At 38.6% G+C, this 19,915-nt stretch overlaps 1 protein-coding gene across 18 annotated transcripts in view; it reads right to left on the reverse strand.

Moving 5' to 3' along the window:
* The window catches only part of anks1aa (ankyrin repeat and sterile alpha motif domain containing 1Aa), a 127,801-nt gene that overhangs the window by 82,333 nt on the left and 25,553 nt on the right, over positions 1-19,915 (reverse strand). For 10 of the 18 annotated variants that reach the window (XM_077204662.1, XM_077204664.1, XM_077204660.1 and 7 more), the window contains exons 2-4: positions 12,790-12,870; positions 12,519-12,675; positions 7,515-7,577 (exon numbers count right to left, since the gene is read on the reverse strand). In XM_077204662.1, the coding sequence (XP_077060777.1) occupies positions 7,515-7,577; positions 12,519-12,675; positions 12,790-12,870 (301 nt within the window). The remainder of the gene's footprint in view (positions 1-7,514; positions 7,578-12,518; positions 12,676-12,789; positions 12,871-19,915) is intronic. The other 8 variants (XM_077204665.1, XM_077204671.1, XM_077204673.1 and 5 more) reach the window with 1 other exon arrangement.

The following is a 19,915-nucleotide window of genomic DNA, read 5'->3' on the forward strand; positions in this document are numbered from 1 at the left end:
TTTCCTCAGAGTTCTTCTCAAGCGAACGACTCTCTCACTCTCTCTCTCTGGTGAGGAACCGGACACCACAGAGGCTCAAAGTCTTTCCACAAACACAAGAGATTCATTTTCATGTTAATTCCGGTCCACCGCTGACGACTGACTGTCAGGAGAAGTGAGCTGTCGCTGTGTTTTTAAAATAGAAAGTGCTGATTTCTCTGTGACATTTTAAACACAATACGTGTTCAACAGGAACACCACACTTTGACAGAGCATTTTAGCTCACAAGCCCACAGCTAACTCTAATAAACCAATTTGAGTGCACATTTTGTATTCACCATCATTAGTACATCATCATCATTACTACCCGAAACATTTAAAATCGATTTAGTTTTTTAAAATACAGCTATAAAATAAAATATTAGTATTACATGAAAAACCCAAACTTGCAAAACTTAATAAAAATTTATTATAAATCGTGCCTTAGCAACTAACTGAAATAAAGCAAGTTTACTCAAATAAGTTTAATTATTAAAATTGAAACAAAAATAAAGCTAAATAACAATAGTAAAAAAATAGAAATGACAAAAGCACATAAAACGTCTAGAGCAAACTAGGGGTGTATTAACACATCGTGATCAAATGACTATGATGTATCGATGCTACAAGAAAAAAAAAATCTAACGGTAGATTCGTTCATTTTCAGAACACAAATGAAGATGTTTTTGATGAAATCAGAGTTTTCTGTCCCTCCATTGACACTCTACGCAACTACCACTTCCAATCCCCAGAAAGATAGTACAGACATCTTGAAAGTAATCATGTGACTCCAGTGGTTTAACCTGTCATGCAAGAGCAACTTAATTTACCACTTCATGTACAACATATTAATCTTCGACGTCTGTGTTCTGAAGATGAACGAGGGTCTTACGGGTTCGGATCGACATGAGGCTGAGTAAACGATGATGTTTGTATGTCTTTAACAGTCTGAAGTCTCACAGCGATGGCCTTTCCTGAGCTCTGGACTAAACATGATAAAACGAGCTTATCTTTCTGTTCACGCTCCCTCTCTCTCTCTCTCTCTCTCTCTGGGTTTAATAAGCCCTGATGACTCCTGTCATCCCTCATCCGATCATATGACTCCATATTTATTTATACATACATATTTACATGACTTCCTGAGGGAACTAACCAAACGAGCACATTAACACAAGTTTCACATGTGCGTAGCCTGACTGTATAGAGTCCCGTGTTTAGATGCAAACGCAGACTGACGTGTTGGTCGTATGCTGGGATTATTCCAGAAGGGTTATGATACGCATGTCAGGTCAGCGCACATGCGCGCGGATGAGGATAATCAGAGCTGAATGCTGACCTACCATGTGATGTCATGCTGATTACATCATCAGCACATAACCGTTGAGGAGGAGTGATTACATCATCAATGTGTGCCCTGTGGGAACGGGGGGGGGGGGGTGCACAGATGCTACCGCTGCCGCCACCAGAAGCACTGACACACACTGACATGGTTTTTGCTCCACGAGAAAAAAAAATGTATTAAATTACATAAAATGTTAACTAACGTTAGATTTTTTTTCATATATATATATATAAATGGCTGCTGGTCTTTCAAAGAGGGGAAGCTGCATTAATGAATGAATGAACAAACGAACAAAAAAAAAAAAGATATTAAACTCTATGGAGGAAATGTGGGAATTAGGTTAAACTGAAACAAGGAATGTGGTGTATAATTGTGTGAAATGTATGATGAAAATTGGCTAGCAATTTCGCCAAGCAAATACCAAGAAATAGGTCGCAGCAGTTTGTCTTTCGACTACACTTGTAAAATCGGCGATGGGACTGAGCTCGAATAGCTTCAGCGTCAGCGACGTCTTATAGTACAAAATCACTGTCAATCAAAAGGAGACGCAGTCTTTCGACAGATCCTCCAATCATCACGCAGAAGCCCGGAGTCCAGCCCCGGACATAACCGAAGATTTATCCAATGACCATCTAGTTTCGAAGCACTGAAAAAAAAGCTGTTCAAACCCCCATAGAAGTCAATGGACGCTGGGCTTCAACAGAGAAATACGCTGTGACGCTCCGGGAATGAATGAGAAGGAAATCGAGTCAGCCGACCTGCTATATGTAGCTGATTCTGAACCAACTCGTCTTCGAGATGAACGTGTTCTAACGCATTTTTAGTCAATAAAATGTGAACACAATAGTACATATTTGACCATTCATTTTTTAACATTATAGGGAAAGCTGAGCTTCCCTTGCGGTCTTTAAGAAATCCCCACTGTATGTATGTGTATATAAATATAAAACCTCATACAGGTTTAACTTGATGGTGAGTGAATGACAAAATATGCATTTTTGGGTGAACTATTACTTTAAGATTAATATATGCTGTATGCATTGTTCATTAGTTCATGTTAACTAATGTAGTTAACTAATGTTAACAGTGCAGTATTTTTTATTTATATAATTGTGTATGTTTTTACAAGCATTATTTTTTACTTTACCTTATTTTAGTGAATATTAATTATGTTAATGTTAATTATTTAGATTATTAATAATGGCAATTTAATGTATATTTAATTTAGCACAAAATATACTATTCAGTCATTTTTACGGTATATAAAAAAGTAAAAAAAATATTTTATTTAAATCATAAAGTCAGTAAAACAAAAATTAGCATAAATAAATGGGTTAAAATAATACAGAATACTTTTTTACATTACTAATATTAGGGTTTTTTTGTGCTTATGCGATTACAAGTAGTGTTGTTATTGTTGAAATATGGCCTTGATGTGTTCTTGAAAGGTTTCTTTACATTCAGGCACAGTTGCCAAAACTCAACCATAGACTGACAGAACTGAAGCTTTCTCTGTGTTTCACACTCACTCTCACACACACACACACACACACACACACACACACACACACACACACACACACACACACACACACACACACACACACACACACACACACACACACACACGTCATCTCTCTGGAGGGAGTGCAATGCAATGCTTTCCACATTACAATCTCACTGGGTAGAGAGAAGTGTTCTCAAAGACTCCGAGGGACGTTTGGTACACACACATAAAAGCTTTTAGAGTGAGAGAGAGAGAGAAAAAGTTCTCGCTACACAACTGATGTGATTTTAAACAATTAATGTCACAAAGAGATCACGGGTTGTGAGCGCCACGCTGGAATACACTCAGCCAACATGAAGGATGAGGAAATCTCTAGTCTCAGACAGGACTAGATTCCTACGAATGGTTTACGGTCAAGAGACATGAATGAGACTTCATTCAAACTAGTGAGCATTTTAAGGCATCATAGACACAAAACCTGCTAACTAAAGGCAGCCAAATTAAAATGGCTGAATTGTGCACGATACCGTTTCAACTGAAAACAGAAACTTTTTATGAGTTTTTAATGAGGGCATCATTTGGGGGCATGAAAACTTTTGAAAACAGGTTTCAAAGTGCAAGTTTAAAAAAAACACGATACCTTTATCGTCTCCTTGTAAACAACATCATGCACATGTGCATTACGTTTTCATTCTATAGGTTCGGTCGTTCTTCCGTACATAGTGACGTCGCCATCTACTGGCTTTGCATTAATTATACAGAGATTTTAGTCGTTTTCACTGATCCGTGTGAACGGGGATCGTTCTGACAACATTGTTGTCTGTACACGAAAAATGCAAGGAAAAAAAATAATCAGAAATGTTTTCTTGATCATAAAATCAGACTGGAGTAATGGTGCTGAAAATCCAGCTTTGATCACAGGAATGAATTACATTTTAATATATATTCCAAATAAAATAGCTATTTTTATCAGTAATTTTACAATATTACTGCTTTTATATCAACTAAATGCAGCTTTGGTGAGTACAAGAGACTTCTTTCAAAAACTTTAAGTGCTTAGTCTAGTGTAAATGCACCTGTAGAAGGCAGTGCCATATTTACTGTGAGGCAACTCGCTAGGTTTTGAAACAACCCTATAAAATGTTCATTGGGAATTAGGATGACAAAGCAATAATTTGTGTAGATTTTCATGCTAACTAGGTCATCTGAGAGCGAGAGGTTCCCCACAGACACGATCAAGGGAAGCGGTGATGAATGCACTCTCGAAATACAGCTCTCCTGAAATAAACTGATATAAAGCAGGAGAACCGAGCGAGTCTCAGCTGTGTGTGTTTAATCTTCTCTCATTATTGTGTGTTCATTTAGAAGGGGGAATACTATCTTTTTTAGATTAACTGTTCAAACCGCGAGTTATGTGTGTTAGCATGTCCCTAATGGTAGTAACTGGTGGTAAAAGTGGCAGAGGTTCGTTCAGTTTTCTCCGAAACAGATGAATGTGAATGTCAACGTTTTTTGTTGTACGTATCGCGGCAGTGTGGAAATGAAATCTCCAGTGAGTGACGCCAAAAGTTTAATGCTAACGTTTGAAAATGATGTTGCAGCTACACTAAACCCTACCCTGAATCTACCTGATAGAGTTAACAAAAGCAAACGTGAGATATAAACCAACCATGGCATTTCAGCTCTCTTCTGCAAGCCTTTGCTGTCGTGACTCGAGCGCTTTGTATCTCCAGAGTAATGCTGTACCAGATGAGCTATCAAGCAAGTTTACTACGTCTGGAAACAGCTGGTTATGCAACGCAATCATCAAAACATATTAGTTTACAAATCATGCACTGTGGTAAAAGTGTTTATAACACTATAAATAGTATTGTGCAAGGAATTGATAATCTGCCCCCGTAATCACAATTTGTGTGAAAATGAATACAAATTATTTTACTGCCACTAGTGTTCATTTCAGCTGGAAACTGCAGTAAATTGTATTAACAGGTATGTTTTTGAAGTTTTGCAAAAATGAAGGTAGAGGCACTTATTTCCCATGAGCCTAGATTGCTTATTCGTACATATTCCATTTTTATATTTATTTGTTTTAGTAATTTTGTACGCATTTTTGTTATTTGTATTGTAGGGAAGCACGATATAGCGGCCACCATATCTGTATCGGCCGATATATGTTAATATCTAATGTTTTTGCTATGGGGCCGATAAGAAAATTTGGCCGATAAATAATAGATTGCTTCCATCAGATGTGCACTGTTCACCTTGATGCTTTTGAACTGCTTGAAATATGATTGGAATCACTTTAAAAAGGAAAATACAGTTCAGTGCAACATGTGCAAGTCTGTCATATAGATTACATAACAATATAATGATAACATTATAATTGTGTGCTTGGGACACGGCTTTTAATGAAGACTTTTATGTTTTTGTAATCAGGTACTCAAATAATATAACATTTTGGATTTCGATTTATCGGCCAATATATCGGTTATCGGCTTTTGAATATAAAGAATTATCGGCTATCGGCCAAAAATCAATCAATCAACGTCTAACTATAGATTTATTTGATTTCAGTTTTAGTTCAACTTAGGTTTTTTATGTATAAGGTTTTTCATCAGATTTATTTCTAAAAAAATTTTTCTATAAAATTTGATATTACCCATTAATGTTTTTTAATAGTTTTAGTTAATAACACTGGAACTCCTCGACTTTCTTTTTTTTTTTTCTTCAGACTAAAAGACAAATTTAAAAAAAGACCATAAAGAAAATAAATTACTGCAGAATCAGATCTATTTTATTATTATTAATACTACTACTATTATGGTGCACCTGCAGAACATCAAAACCTATGGTGAATGAATGGCTTTCTCTTCCATTCACCATTCTGTATTTTTTCTTCCTTTCATTCTCTTCATCTCTCTCTTGATGCACTACAGGGTCGGCCCTCAGCTATCCAGCCATGACACCGTTTCCATGACGACACCCCACCTCTCTCTGCCACCACACACACACACACACACACACACACACACACACACACACTTTCTGACACTGATTCAAGTCGACGGCTACACAAAAAAGCTTCTCATCACTGCATGCGTGTGTGTGTGTGGCACAGCAAGTATTCTAGAAATACCATTTAACAATCACAAAACACACACTTCATGTCAGCTCATGAATTATTCATTTCCGCTTCAGTCAGTTCAGTTGTAACCTGCCTGACACACACTCACACACGGCCGCTCGTACGAGGCTGATCTAAAGCTCGAGTGAAACCCCTCTGTGCGATCGAACGAAAGCGAGAGGAGGATTCAGCAGAACATCATACAGCCGCTTTATAAGATTCAATGTGCAACATTTCTCAAAGCTCACATATTTTCTCCTATCCCATTTTAAACTGCAAAGACATCACATTCACTTATTATTCGGTACTGGGACAAAAAAAGGCTACAGAACAGGGAAAAAATAGCTTGTGTATAAAGGAATAAAGGAAGAGTGCAAGATAAATAAAACACAAATCAAAATTCTTCATTGAATCTTTGCATGTACGGTTCATGACAGCTTGAATACATGCGAGAGAACACATTAACCATTTAAAATAGATATGATTAGTTAATAAATCTACATTAAGGTAAAAAGTATTTTATACAAACTTCTAATTTTTTCAAATTTCTTTTTTTTGTGGAGTCGCACCACATGATATTTTACTACCTGAACTAACCTTATCTTCTCTTAAAAGTATCAAATTTTGCATGCACTCAATATTTTAATGTCCAATATTCTAATATTTATCATGAATTCATTAATATCTGTATTTATTAATCCAAATTAATATCTGTATATATACTAAATTATTTTAGTTGCACCAGAAGATATTTTACAACCTGAGCTCATGTTGTTTTCTCTTAAAATAAATAATAATCTAATAGTTTAAGAGACTACTTGTCTGACGGGTTCGGAGGGGTTCTCTCTATGATAACCTTTCCTGTTTTGCATTTCCCCCCTAGAAATTTCTGCAAATTATAAAATAAAAATATAAATTAAATTGATTAAAATCTACTATATTCTAAATTTATATTAAATGCAATTAGAGTATTTATGTCCCTCTAAAGTACATTGTTATGGTATTAGGTAAACTAAAATATACTTTAATGCCATTTCTATTGAAAACTGTATGCCATGTATTTAAATATGCATTATGAATTTCTTCTAAATATATTTGAAACTTAAAATACAACTAATAATATATTTTATTTTCTCACAACGTGAGTTTTTCCCTTTTCTTGTCATACATTATTAGTCTAACGGTGTTTGAAACCTGTCTGGAATCCATCATTATTTTTGCAGTTTGCAGAAATGACACCTTTCAGCTTTAACAGTGACGATAAAATGCTCTCTCACACACACAAACTGTACAAAAACAAGTGCACACAACTCATTTCAGAATACAGTGAGAATAACAGCACAGTCTGTCATGTCTTTATACATTATACGCCTTCACACATACACGGCATATGTGTGCTTATATAACCCACATGATGACAAACATGAGAAAGAGTGAAGCGACACAGTCCCAACAGAAACCAGACAAACCCAGGCGTGGCGTGTGGAGGTGAAGCGTGCAGGTCAGAGGTCATGGGTACACACCTTGGCATTAATATAGGGGTCAAATGGGCCACAGCGTTTGAACTCTGTGTGGTCTAGAGAGCTCTGGGAGAGGGGAGAGAACAGGAAGGAGACGTGTTCACATACACACACACACACACACTGAACACAAGTGTTAATCAAATGCATGATCACATGATGAAACAGGCAAAAGAAACTACAGGCTGGCTTAGAGTCCGTCGAATGATAAACGTTAAATAAAAATACACGCCGAATTAATATTATTTTGATACAAGGCAAAAAAAAATCAAATTTGTTAGGAAAACGCAACTATAATTAGACAAATCAGAAACATTTGACAATGAATTTTACTAGCATATGCTGAATATGACCAATCAAACAATGGAGAATAAACCAGCCTTATAAAATGGCACAAAAAAAATGAAATGAGACAGGTTTTTTTATTTTTTATTGTTTAGTTAGTCCAAAAATGTATTTAATTCATAATGAATCAATAATATCACATCATTATTTTTGGCTGCCCTGTTTCATTTCATTTTGAGACATGTCATGCTATAACAAATCAATGAGAAAACACAATAACAGAGTTGTTAAATGAAAACTGTGATTATTATGTTACTGAAAATCATGGAGTGCATCACTGCGGAATAATAAATGCATGAAAAGTCTCTCCAAATTATGCAAAATGAGAGTATTTGAAGACAGGCCGTTTCTGCTTTCCTCTGGGGACATTTCATTCAAACAATAAAAAACCAACCCCGAGTACAGGTGCACATGAATATTCAGGCTCATTTGTTAAAAGATGTCACGGTTTTTTAAATAAATAGGGAACATCTATAGAACAGGAAGGCAAGTGAGAGCAAAGAAACCTGTCAATATGTCATTGCTGGGTCAACAAACAGCAAACAAATTGAGCAATTCAGTTCCAAAACAGTATTAATATATGTGATTTTATATGTTTTTATTGTTGTCACATGACCTGTACGTTTAATTCAGCGTAAGAAAATGAAACGGCATTTCATCCCAGATTTGCGGTAAAAATCGTCACACTGGAAATGGTTGTGTATATATTCCGGTATTGGTGGTTATTCATTCTGCGCCTGAATTTGTTTAATCTGCAATTTAAGTGTCCTAATCTAAACTGACACTCGACTGATTCAAACAGACATACAGTCATACCGTCTATGCCACGTTCTACTAAAGACATTTGCCCAAATGTGTTACGACTAAAAATAGCAGTTGTGAAAACAGCGTGTATTAAGGGTGAGAAGCCACTGAACTCATGTTTAGCTTTATCTTTACACACACACACACACTCAAAGTGTAAATGAGAGCAGTGTGAAGCTGTAAGAGGAAGCAAAAGTGTTCCTGATATGCTGTAGCTTTTCCTGAGACACGTCAAAAGAAATCTAACCTCAAAATGACTAATTTACACACCCTCCCTCACTAGTCAACAACCTCCCAATACCCTACTACTGATCTCAGATAGTGTGTCATTAGACGGGTGAATATTTACAGAGCAACTTAAAGACTACGGACAGGATTTATTTCAGACTCGTCTCTCGGTTTGAAGTCCTGCCATGGCAGAGAGGAAGCATTGCAGATTAAAAATGTAAAATATGCAATATGACAATTTTGAAAAGTACAACCATAACTTACTGGTATTAGCATGCATCATTTCTGGTCAGTGATAAATATGGGTGGAAACGGGGTCTAAAATGGGGTTTTGTGATTCGTCAACATTAGTATGTGGTCAACAAACTTCAATTGTTATGCTCATGGTGTTAATGCTGTATTGTAAAACACTTGTGCTGCTATTGAGGTGTGATACGGGTAAGGTAAGGGTCAGGTGTGTGTGGTATGAGTAGGTTTAAGGTTAGGTTAAGGTGTAAGGGAAGGGTCAACTGTGTAACAAATGTGATTACATGAATTACAGCTGTTACTTTTAATTAATTACATGCAGGTTTTTTTCAAATAGAAGCGCCATGTAAAAACATGTATGTACACAATAAGTCCATTGTATCATATTATTAATTTCAATGTTAGTACATAGTAGTTAAAGCCACTTAATATAAAGTGGGACCTCACAAACTGTTAAGGATGGATAGTATGATTGGGATGCAGACACTGTTTATATGGAGCAAGTTCCACTCACTGGAACGGCAATAGTTAATGCATAAGTAGACGTTCTTTGACCTAAAAACTAACCCGATTTAATAAAGACATTTTAAACAACTTTCCAGCTCAAATAACACATTTTTAACTGTATAAGTTCAAAGTTCATTTAAGTTCTTAGCAAATGCACAATTTTCACATTTCTGTTTTAAAAAGTGCCCCTATTATGCTTTTTCAAAGATTACCTTTCATGCAGTGTGTAATGTAGCTGTTCGTGAATGTAAAAGTTTTGAAAAGTTGTAAAGATTAAAGTGCGCAAAATTTTTTTTTTGAAAAAAATCGATTCTGAACTGCCAAAACGAGTCGTCAATAATTCCAGTCTCACTTCCGTAAGATATCCAAGTCGGTTTGAAACAACTTTGCATAATGCCAGTCAATGGTCTTCATTGTCTGACTGCGAACAACGTCTACTTTGACCCTCGAACACTGTAGATGTAGCTGAGAAGCAACATCGTGTTTTTGACATGTCGAGAAGACGCAGTTTCCTGTGCTGCGAATCCACTTTGATGCACTTCTGTGCTCAGTAAAACAGTGTAACCAAAATACAGTAAAACCAACGCCATCATTACTGTTCGTATCACTAGCTGGGTTTCCATCCAAATGTGAAGCGAATCTTTTCCAAGTTCGCAAAAAACAAATGTGAATTAGGTGAGTTTCCATCAGCTTGTTCGAGCGGACAACGGTGGTATTGGCAGAGGTGGACAAAGTACACAACTTCCTTACTTGAGTCAAAGTACAGATACTACAGGTCAAATATTACTCCGTTACAAGTAAAAGTTGTAGAGACCGATTTTTACTTAAGTAAAATTACAGAAGTACTAGTTTTTAAAAGTACTTGAGTATCAAAAGTACAAAGTAAATGTCAATGCATTGTTATATTATTGTTGCATTATTACAGGACCTTATGCCTCCGAAGCAACCTAGTGAATACACTGACCAGATTGTAGTTTTGTAGTGTGGAGCTTTTAGAATGTCACAAAACCAATAGAAATTAAACAACTGAATTTATAAAAAAATACAGCCATAATCATCTTTTTTATTTAACACTCCTACCACCCCAACAAAAGAAGTACACATCTATGTGTATCCATTCATGCACATTTGAATCAAATGGTCTGTAAATAATTTAAAAAAAAACCTAGCTACACAACCATAACTGTATAACTGCTCAACAGCAATACTGCTTTAACAAACAGCACAACATAAATATTTATTTGCCATGAAAACAAAACTTTCAAACCATTACTTGTGACAACGATACTGTCTCTCACAGATTGCTTGTAAAGAGAAATCGTGCTAATCGTCAAACTTCAGACCCTACAGGAGTGATTACCGATAGGCTTGTCTGTCAGCCGCAAAAAAAACAATAACGTTTTAGAAACGGAAAAAATCATGCCCTGACAAACATAACTACTTTCTACTCAAGGACGTTGACAAAAATGTAGTGGAGTAAAAAAAACGTACGATATTTGTCTTTCAAATGTAGTGAAGTTAAACTAAAAAGTTTCCAGAAAAAACAATACTCAAGTAAAGTACAGATACTCAAAGTGTACTTAAGTACAGTACTCAAGGTAATGTACTTCGTTACTGTCCACCTCTGGGTATTAGTAACCTAGCAACCAACAGTAAATAAAACACCATGAGTGGAAACAGTAGTGATGCGTCGTTCGACTCTGAGCCGAATCCTTTAAATGAACGGCGAGAGTCGGTTCCCGTCTGAGAGACGTTTTCCCTTTTTGTATATTAATACAAGACAGAATGATATGATTATCCTTTCGCTACACTGCTCAGCCACACGTTAATTATTCACTAATCACGTGCGATGACATTACCCAGCCACTCTTCATCGCTATACACATTAACATATTATTCCGTCACTGCATGGAGTGCGTGTGGTCGAGCAATGCGGAGAAAAGATCATCCTTAATATTGGGTCAGAAAAGAAGAGGAGTTACACAGGCAAACGTATAGTCTTATTACTGAGATGAGCCAAATGATCCGGTTCAGTTCCCTAAAAAGAGCCGGAACTCCCATCATGAGGAAACAGCCCATTAGTAACATGGGTTTAATGTGCGCTACATCAGAATTTATTCGGCAAATGTATTTCCATCTCCCATTATTCGCATTAACTCTAGTTTTTTGCGCATAAAAAACAGGGTGATGGAAACATAGCTACTGTCTATCAAGTGCTGAGGAAGATCTGGCACTGAAATTCAGATATGGTAATGAGAGTTTGGTTTCCAACATGTGCTGTAAGTGGTAGACCAATCACAACAGACTGAGCCATCTGACCAATCAGAGCAGAGTAGACCAATCACACCAGACTAAGCCATGTGACCAATCAGAGCAGAGTAGACCAATCACAACAGACTGAGCCATCTGACCAATCAGAGCAGAGTAGACTAATCACAACAGACTGGTCATCTGACCAATCAGAGTCAGCTCTTGGAAAGTAGGGGTTTAGAGAGACTGTATCAATCTGTTTAATTCAACTGTGACACTGAGAAAAGAGGTGATGCTGAAAATTATATTATGAGAAAAGAAGTGTTTTGCCTCGGCTGCATGTAAACCTGTTGTAGGAGACTGCAAAACAAAATTAAGGACCTTTAAAATAGCATAATAGGGGCACTTTAAACCCTTCAGAAGGCCTGGCCCTATAGATTTCCAGTTTACCTGTAGACAGTACGAGTATTTAATACATGTTTTCCATTACTGTTTTTACTGAGAGACGAGTCAAAACTACTTCCTGTCGTAATCAATAGTAAGACACGAACGCTGCTCATAGACATTATGTTGTAAATAATCCAGAATATGTCTTTGAATGTGCCGCTCAGTGTAGTGTGGTCAGACCTGTTCATTGAGTCTGGGGTGTGATGGACCCTGATGGACGAGGAGCTGGACGATCCGCTGGTCCCCCTTCCAGGCCGCCAGGTGCAGAGGGTAACAGCCCTTGTTGTCAGCGATGTTCGTCAGAGCCTCGTTCCGCAGAAGTGCTTCCACCACCTCACTGGCAGAGAAAGACATGCACAATTATGTGTGGAATTCAGAAATAAAAGTACATTTCGATAAATAAAACTAAAAATATCCTTGAGGTCAAAGGTCGTAGGGTGACAGGACTCACCTGTGTCCATTTAAAGCAGCGTGGTGTAGAGGTGTGTATCCAGTGCTGTCCACACAGTTCACATTCGGGCCCCTCCAGATACTGTAAAACAAAGAGTGGACAGATACAGTGAGTATTATAATAATAATAATAATAAGGGTTTAAAGTAACACTGCCTATCTATACATACAGCTAAGCAAATAAGCATATGATTTCTGAAAGATCATGTGACACTGAAGACTGGGGTAAAATTGGTGAAAAAAAGATAATGAATACAAAATGTAGAGGTATACTCAAATGAAAAACAGTCTTATTACTGTTATAACTGTATGATTGGATAAATGCAGCCCTGATGAGCAGAAGAGACTTATTTTAAAAGACATTGTAAAATTGTGTTTATTCCTAAACTGTAGTGCAAGTGCTGGGTGACCATGGGGTTCGTGAAATAATGCTAAAATGACCCGTCAACAGCAAGGTCCCCAGTTTTCCTGAATAATTCATTTCCATGGCTTTCCCATGATTTGTTTCCAATAATTTGTGAATACAGAACTTCACAATACAGAATACAATAGAGACATTCATAAATACTCCAGTCCTGGAAATCTCAATTTTAAATGCCATTATCGTAGTTAATGTTGTTGGTTTATGTGTGGTGTAGACACAGAAAGGCCTGGATCGAGGTGGGCAGTCAGTCCTCTGATAACCTTGTGAGGGTTGGACTTTGAGTGTGCTGGTCTAATTTATGATTCATCAGGCTAATGCCATGGGAATGAACATCACAGAACATCTCTGCGTCATTCTTCCTGCAATTCCTCAAGCAATCTGCTCTACAATCTGCTGGTCAACACATCAGCAAATTGCCTTTGTTTTTTTACACCTCCTGAATCAAACCATGAGTCACACCTGAATCTAGAGCAATGACATCAGCAGGTGTGTGAGGTCACTGGCAGAGCAGGCGAACAGCTTCTGCTGATAGTGGAGACTGCAAGGACTTGCATGAGTTGAGAAAACACAGGGGCACCGGATGTGGATGTGGGAGATTACACTCGAGTCTGATTTGACCCGGAAGACATACGTGAAAAATGTTGGTAACACTTTAAATTTTTTAACATTAGTTAACTACGTTAGTTAACATCAACTAACAATGAACAATTCTAAAGCATTTGTTAGTGCTAGTTAATGTTAATTTTAACATTTACTAACACATTCTTAAAAATAAAAGTTGTATTTGTTAATGCATTTTGAACTAACATGAAAAAACAATGAAAAACTGTATTTTTATTTAATAATAGTGACAAAGATTATTAAATGTAAAAAATACATATACATATACATACAGTATACATACATATAAATATATATATATATATATATATATATACATATGTATATACACACAAACATACATGCATACACTCACACACACAGTATCTCACGAAAGTGAGTACACCCCTCACATTTCAGAAAACATTTTAGCATAATTCTCGAGGGACAATACTATAGAAATGAAACTTGGATATATTTTAGAGTAGTCAATGTGCTGCTTGTATATCAGTATATATTTACTGTCCTCTGAAAATAACTCAACATACAGCCATTATTGTCAAAATAGCTGGCAACAAAAGTGAGCACACCCTAAGTGAAAATAGCTGTATGTCGTTTAACCATGCAAAGCCACATGTCCTATTCATCATGTTCATGTTTTTTTCTGCTTGACAGGACCAAACAAATGTGTGTATCTTGTATTAGAGCATTAAATTTTGTGTGCTTAGAGTAGAATTCCCTCACACTCACCACTGGATGTTCAACATGGCACAGATCTCTCTAAGGATTTGAGAATTACAATTGTTGCTCTCCACAAAGATGGCCTTGGCTGTAAGAAGATTGGTAACACCCTGAAACTGAGTTACAGTGCAGGCCAGGGTCATACAGAGGTTTTCCAAGACGGGTTTCACTCGTAACAGGCCTCGCACGGGTCAGTCACAGAAGTCGAGTCCTCGTGCTGTGTGTCCGGTGCAGACGCTGGCTTCAGAAAACAGACACATGATCGTGCCAGCATTGCTTTAGAGGTTGCAGAAGCGGACGGTCAGCTTGTCAGTGCTCATCCACACACCACACACTGCAACAAGTCGGTTTGCATGGACGTTCAGAAACTGTGCCGAACGACATGACGACCCCAAACACACAGGCAAGATGAACACTGCCTTACTGAGGAAGCTGAAGCTGATGGAGAGCCAAGTATGTCTGCAGACCTGAGCCCTGTTGAGCACCTGTGGTGATCCTCAAGCTGAAGGTGGAGAAGCGCTGTGTGTCCGACATCCAGCAGCTCCGAGATGTCATTATGGAGGAGTGGAAGAGGATCCCAGTAATAACCTGTGCAGCTCCGGTGAACTCCATGTCCAGGAGGATTAATGCAGTGCTAGATAACAACGGTGCTCACAAAATAGTGACACTTTGGACACAGTTTTGACATGTTCACTTAGGGTATACTCTCCTTTGTTGCCAGCTATTTTGACAATAATGCAGTATGTTGAGTTATTTTCAGAAGACAGTAGATATATACAGCTATACAAGCAGCACATTGACTACTCTAAAATACAACCCCAAATCAGAAAAAGTTGGGACATTTTGTAAAATGCATTAAAATCAAGAATCTGTGATTTTGTTAATTCTATTTAAACTTTTTTTAACTGACAAAAGTACAAAGAAAAGTTTTCCAATGTTTTCACTGACCAACATAATTGTATTTTGTAAATATGAACAAATTTTGATTTTGATGGCTGTAACACACCCCAAAAAGGTTGGGACAGAGACAAAATAAAAGTGAAAAGATTATCCAAATTAGATTATCCAACTCTTTTGAAACAGTCCACAATGAGCAGGTGAATTGGTAATAGTTGAGGGTATCATGTTTGGGTGTAAAAGTGCTTCTCAGTCTTTTTAAGCCAAGATGGGTCATGGCTCATCACTTTGTGACAAATATCATGAGAATTGTCAAACAATTAAAAAATCACATTTCTCAATGCAAGATTGCAAACAATTTATGCCTTTCATCATCTTCCATACATAATATTGTCACAAGATTCAGGGAATCCAGAGAAATCTCAGTCTGTGTTGGGTAAGGCAGTAGACCTCTGTTGAATGTGCGTGACCTTTGAGCCCTCAGATGGCTTTGCACAAGATATCATCATGCTAATCCGTTAAATACAGACACATGTGCTCAGGAGTAATTTGGAAAACCGTTTTCACTGAACACAGTCTGACGCTGCATCAAGAAATGCCACTTGAATCTCTGTTACGCAAGGAGAAAGCTTTACATCAGTTCTATGTGGAGATGCCGGCGAGTTCTCTGGGCCTGAGGTCATCTCAGATGGTCTAGAAGACAGTGGAAATGTGTGCTGTGGTCCGATGAGTCCATGTTTCAGCTTGTTTTTGGAAAAAAATGGACATTGAGTTCTCAGTCCCAAAGACGAAAGGGACCAACCAGACTTTCACCAGCGACAGGTGCAAAAGCAAACATCTGTGCTGGTATTGAGGTGCATCATTGCAAACGGTATGGGTAACTTGCATTATTGTGAAGGTACCATTGACATGGAGGCATGTATTTGGATTGTACAGATACATAAACTGCCATCAAGATGGCATCTTTCCTGGGAAGCAAGACAATGCCAGGCCTCATTCTACACATGCTAAAACTGAGTGGTTTCTAGACACTCTGCACCAGAGAAGGGATGTGCCTGCCTGCCTTAATGCAGTCCAGGTATGTCTCTTATGGAAATGTATGACCCATCATGAAAAGGAGAATCAGGCAATGATGACCACAGACTGTTGAGCGGCTGTCTTGTATCAGACAAGATTGGGCAAATATTCCACTAGCAAAACTCAGACAATTAGTATCCTCAACTCCTAAATGATTAAAACGTGTAATTAAAAGAAAAGGTGGTGACACAGTGGTAAACATGTCTTTGTCCCAACTTTTTTGGGGTGTGTTGCAGCCATCAAAATCAAAATTTGTTCATATTTACAAAATACAATTATGTTGGTCAGTGAAAACATTGGAAAACTTTTCTTTGTACTTTTGTCAGTTAAAAAAAGTTTAAATAGAATTAACAAAATCACAGATTCTTGATTCTTATGCTAAAATGTTTGCTGAAATGTGAGGGGTGTACTCACTTTTGTGAGATACTAATATATATATTTTTATATATATATATATATATATATATATACAGTATATATATATATATATATATATATATATATATATATATATATATATATACGTATATGTATATGTATATGGATGAGATAACCTGAAAAGGCTGGACACTTGGAAAAGACAAGTACATCGCCTCAGATTGCTATTTTTAAATAAATTAATTGGCCTCAGTCACATCCACACAAATTTAATTTAGACAAACTCTCTCAGTGTGCTTGTAAATTGACTAAACAACAAAACACACAACTCTTTGTCTGTTCTTCTGCACACTGTTCTCTTGCTGTAGCTGTAAACATATTGTGTACTTGCAGCATGTGTAGATAGAGGAGGAGTGACGGTAAACTTATTCGCGGAGAGGAGAGGTGGAGAGGAGAGCAGGAGAGGAGAGGAGAGGAGAGGAGGGGAGGAGAGCAGGAGAGGAGAGGAGGAGGAGGAGGAGGAGGAGGAGGAGAGAGGAGAGCAGGAGAAGAGAGGACAGCAGGAGAAGAGAGGAGGAGGAGGAGGAGGAGGAGACGAGAGGAGAAGAGAGGAGAGCAGGAGAGGAGAGGAGACGAGAGGAGGAGCGACGATAAACTGATTCGCGGAGCGGAGAAGAGGGGAGGCGAGGACAGGATAGTAAGAGGAGAGGAGAGGGAGGAGAGGAGGAGGAGAGGAAGAGGAGGAAGAGGAGGAGAGGAGGAGTAGGAGAGGAAGAGGAGAGGAAGGGGAGAGGAAGAGGAGAGGAAGAGGAGGAGAGGAAGAGGAGGAGAGGAAGAGGAGAGGAAGAGGAAGAGGAGAGGAAGAGGAATCAATTCTTAATGCGCATGTGAACGCCATCAGCGTCTATCACAGGTTCACGTTTAAAGTCTGTTTAGAGAGAACGGTGTCGTCTTAGCGGCCCCTAATTTAATAACAAATGATCATTTAGACGGAAGTGAATCAATCAAAACTAACTTTAGCTGGAAAAACATTTTTCAAGAACCACTATAAAACCAAACCAATCTCTGTTACCTTAAATTATATGTTTATCTCTGTAAAGCTGCTTTGAAACAATCTACATTGTTAAAAGCGCTATATAAATGAGGATGACTTGAATTGACTTGAGGAAGAGGAGAGGAAGAGGACAGGAGGAGAGGAAGCGGAGAGGAAGAGGAGAGGAGAGGAGGAGTGGAAGCGGAGAGGAAAAGGAGAGGAGAGGAAGAGGAGAGGAAGAGGAGGAGAGAAAGTGAAGAGGAAGAGGACGAGAGGAAGAGGAGAGGAAAAGGAGAAGAGAGGAAGAGGAGAGGAGGAGGAGAGGAAGAGGAGAGGAAGAGGAGAGGAGGAGGAGAGGAAGAGGAGAGGAAGAGGAGAGGAAGAGGAGGAGGAGAGGAAGAGGAGAGGAGGAGGAGAGGAAGAGGAGGGGAAGAGGAGAGGAGGAGAGGAGGAGAGGAAGAGGAGAGGAGGAGGAGAGGAGGAGAGGAGGAGAGGAAGAGGAGAGGAGAGGAAGAGAAGAGGAAGAGGAGAGGAAGAGGAGAGGAGGAGAGGAGAGGAAGAGGAGAGAAAGAGGAGGAGAGGAAGAGGAGAGGAGGAGGAGAGGAGGAGAGGAGGAAGAGGAGAGGAAGAGGAGGAGGAGAGGAGGAGAGGAAGAGGAGAGGAGGAGAGGAAGAGGAGAGGAAGAGGAGAGAAGGAGAGGAGGAAGAGGAGAGGAAGAGGAGGAGGAGAGGAGGAGAGGAAGAGGAGAGAAAGAGGAGGAGAGGAAGAGGAGAGGAGGAGGAGAGGAGGAGGAGAGGAAGAGGAGAGAAGGAGAGGAGGAAGAGGAGAGGAAGAGGAGGAGGAGAGGAGGAGAGGAAGAGGAGAGAAAGAGGAGAGAAGGAGAGGAGGAAGAGGAGAGGAAGAGGAGGAGGAGAGGAGGAGAGGAAGAGGAGAGAAAGAGGAGGAGAGGAAGAGGAGAGGAGGAGAGGAAGAGGAGAGAAGGAGAGGAGGAAGAGGAGAGGAAGAGGAGAGGAGGAGAGGAGAGGAAGAGGAGAGAAAGAGGAGGAGAGGAAGAGGAGAGGAGGAGGAGAGGAGGAGAGGAGGAAGAGGAGAGGAAGAGGAGGAGGAGAGGAGGAGAGGAAGAGGAGAGGAGGAGAGGAAGAGGAGAGGAAGAGGAGAGAAGGAGAGGAGGAAGAGGAGAGGAAGAGGAGGAGGAGAGGAGGAGAGGAAGAGGAGAGGAAGAGGAGGAGAGTAGGAGGAGAGGAGGAGAGTGTATCACGTGCTGTACAGCATGCACTCGCTCGCTGTCAAGACAAAGCAGCACAAATGAAGACACAAAGCACACAGACAAAAGAGGAAGAGGAAAGGAGAAGCCAGTGGCAGAAGGGCTCTCAAACTGTGCTGCTCTTTTCTCTCAATCCAATCTGACGTTCCCATCACTCCTACTGGCAGCCAGGAAACGTCATACAGAGAGAAAAACTGCACCACAAGAGAAAAGTTCCTGCTTCGCAGAATATGCAATGAACCAACCTTATTTGACCTCAATACAGTGATAATCTCTTTGCAAAAATAATCATTTAGATTTTGATAAATATATATTTAATCATTTATAAATTATGAAAAATTTGGTGACACTTCACAGTGACCAATTTTCATTATTTCGCAGTGCACATTATTGGACTACAGTGGACTGAAATTAATGCATTCCAGGACGTTGAAATTTTGTCGAAATATAGGCCTATAGGATATCATAAAAACTATGACTAAAAGAAAATTTAAAAAACCTGTAAAAATGAATACTATTAATACTGACATCTGTGCACTACATGCAAAAAAAAAAAAGTTTAAAATGCCCTAATTATGCTTTTTAAAATATTGCCTTTCATGTAGTGTTTAATATAGCTGTTTGTGAATGTTAAAGGTCAGCAAAGTTATAAAGATCGAAGTGCACAACAAATAAAGTTATTGTCCCCTAAACAATGTTGCGGAAATAGCGCA

Source organism: Siphateles boraxobius, unplaced genomic scaffold (genome assembly GCF_051911475.1).
Source record: "Siphateles boraxobius isolate OS27281-9 unplaced genomic scaffold, OSU_SipBor_1 50, whole genome shotgun sequence".
Classification (NCBI taxonomy): Eukaryota; Metazoa; Chordata; class Actinopteri; order Cypriniformes; family Leuciscidae; genus Siphateles; species Siphateles boraxobius.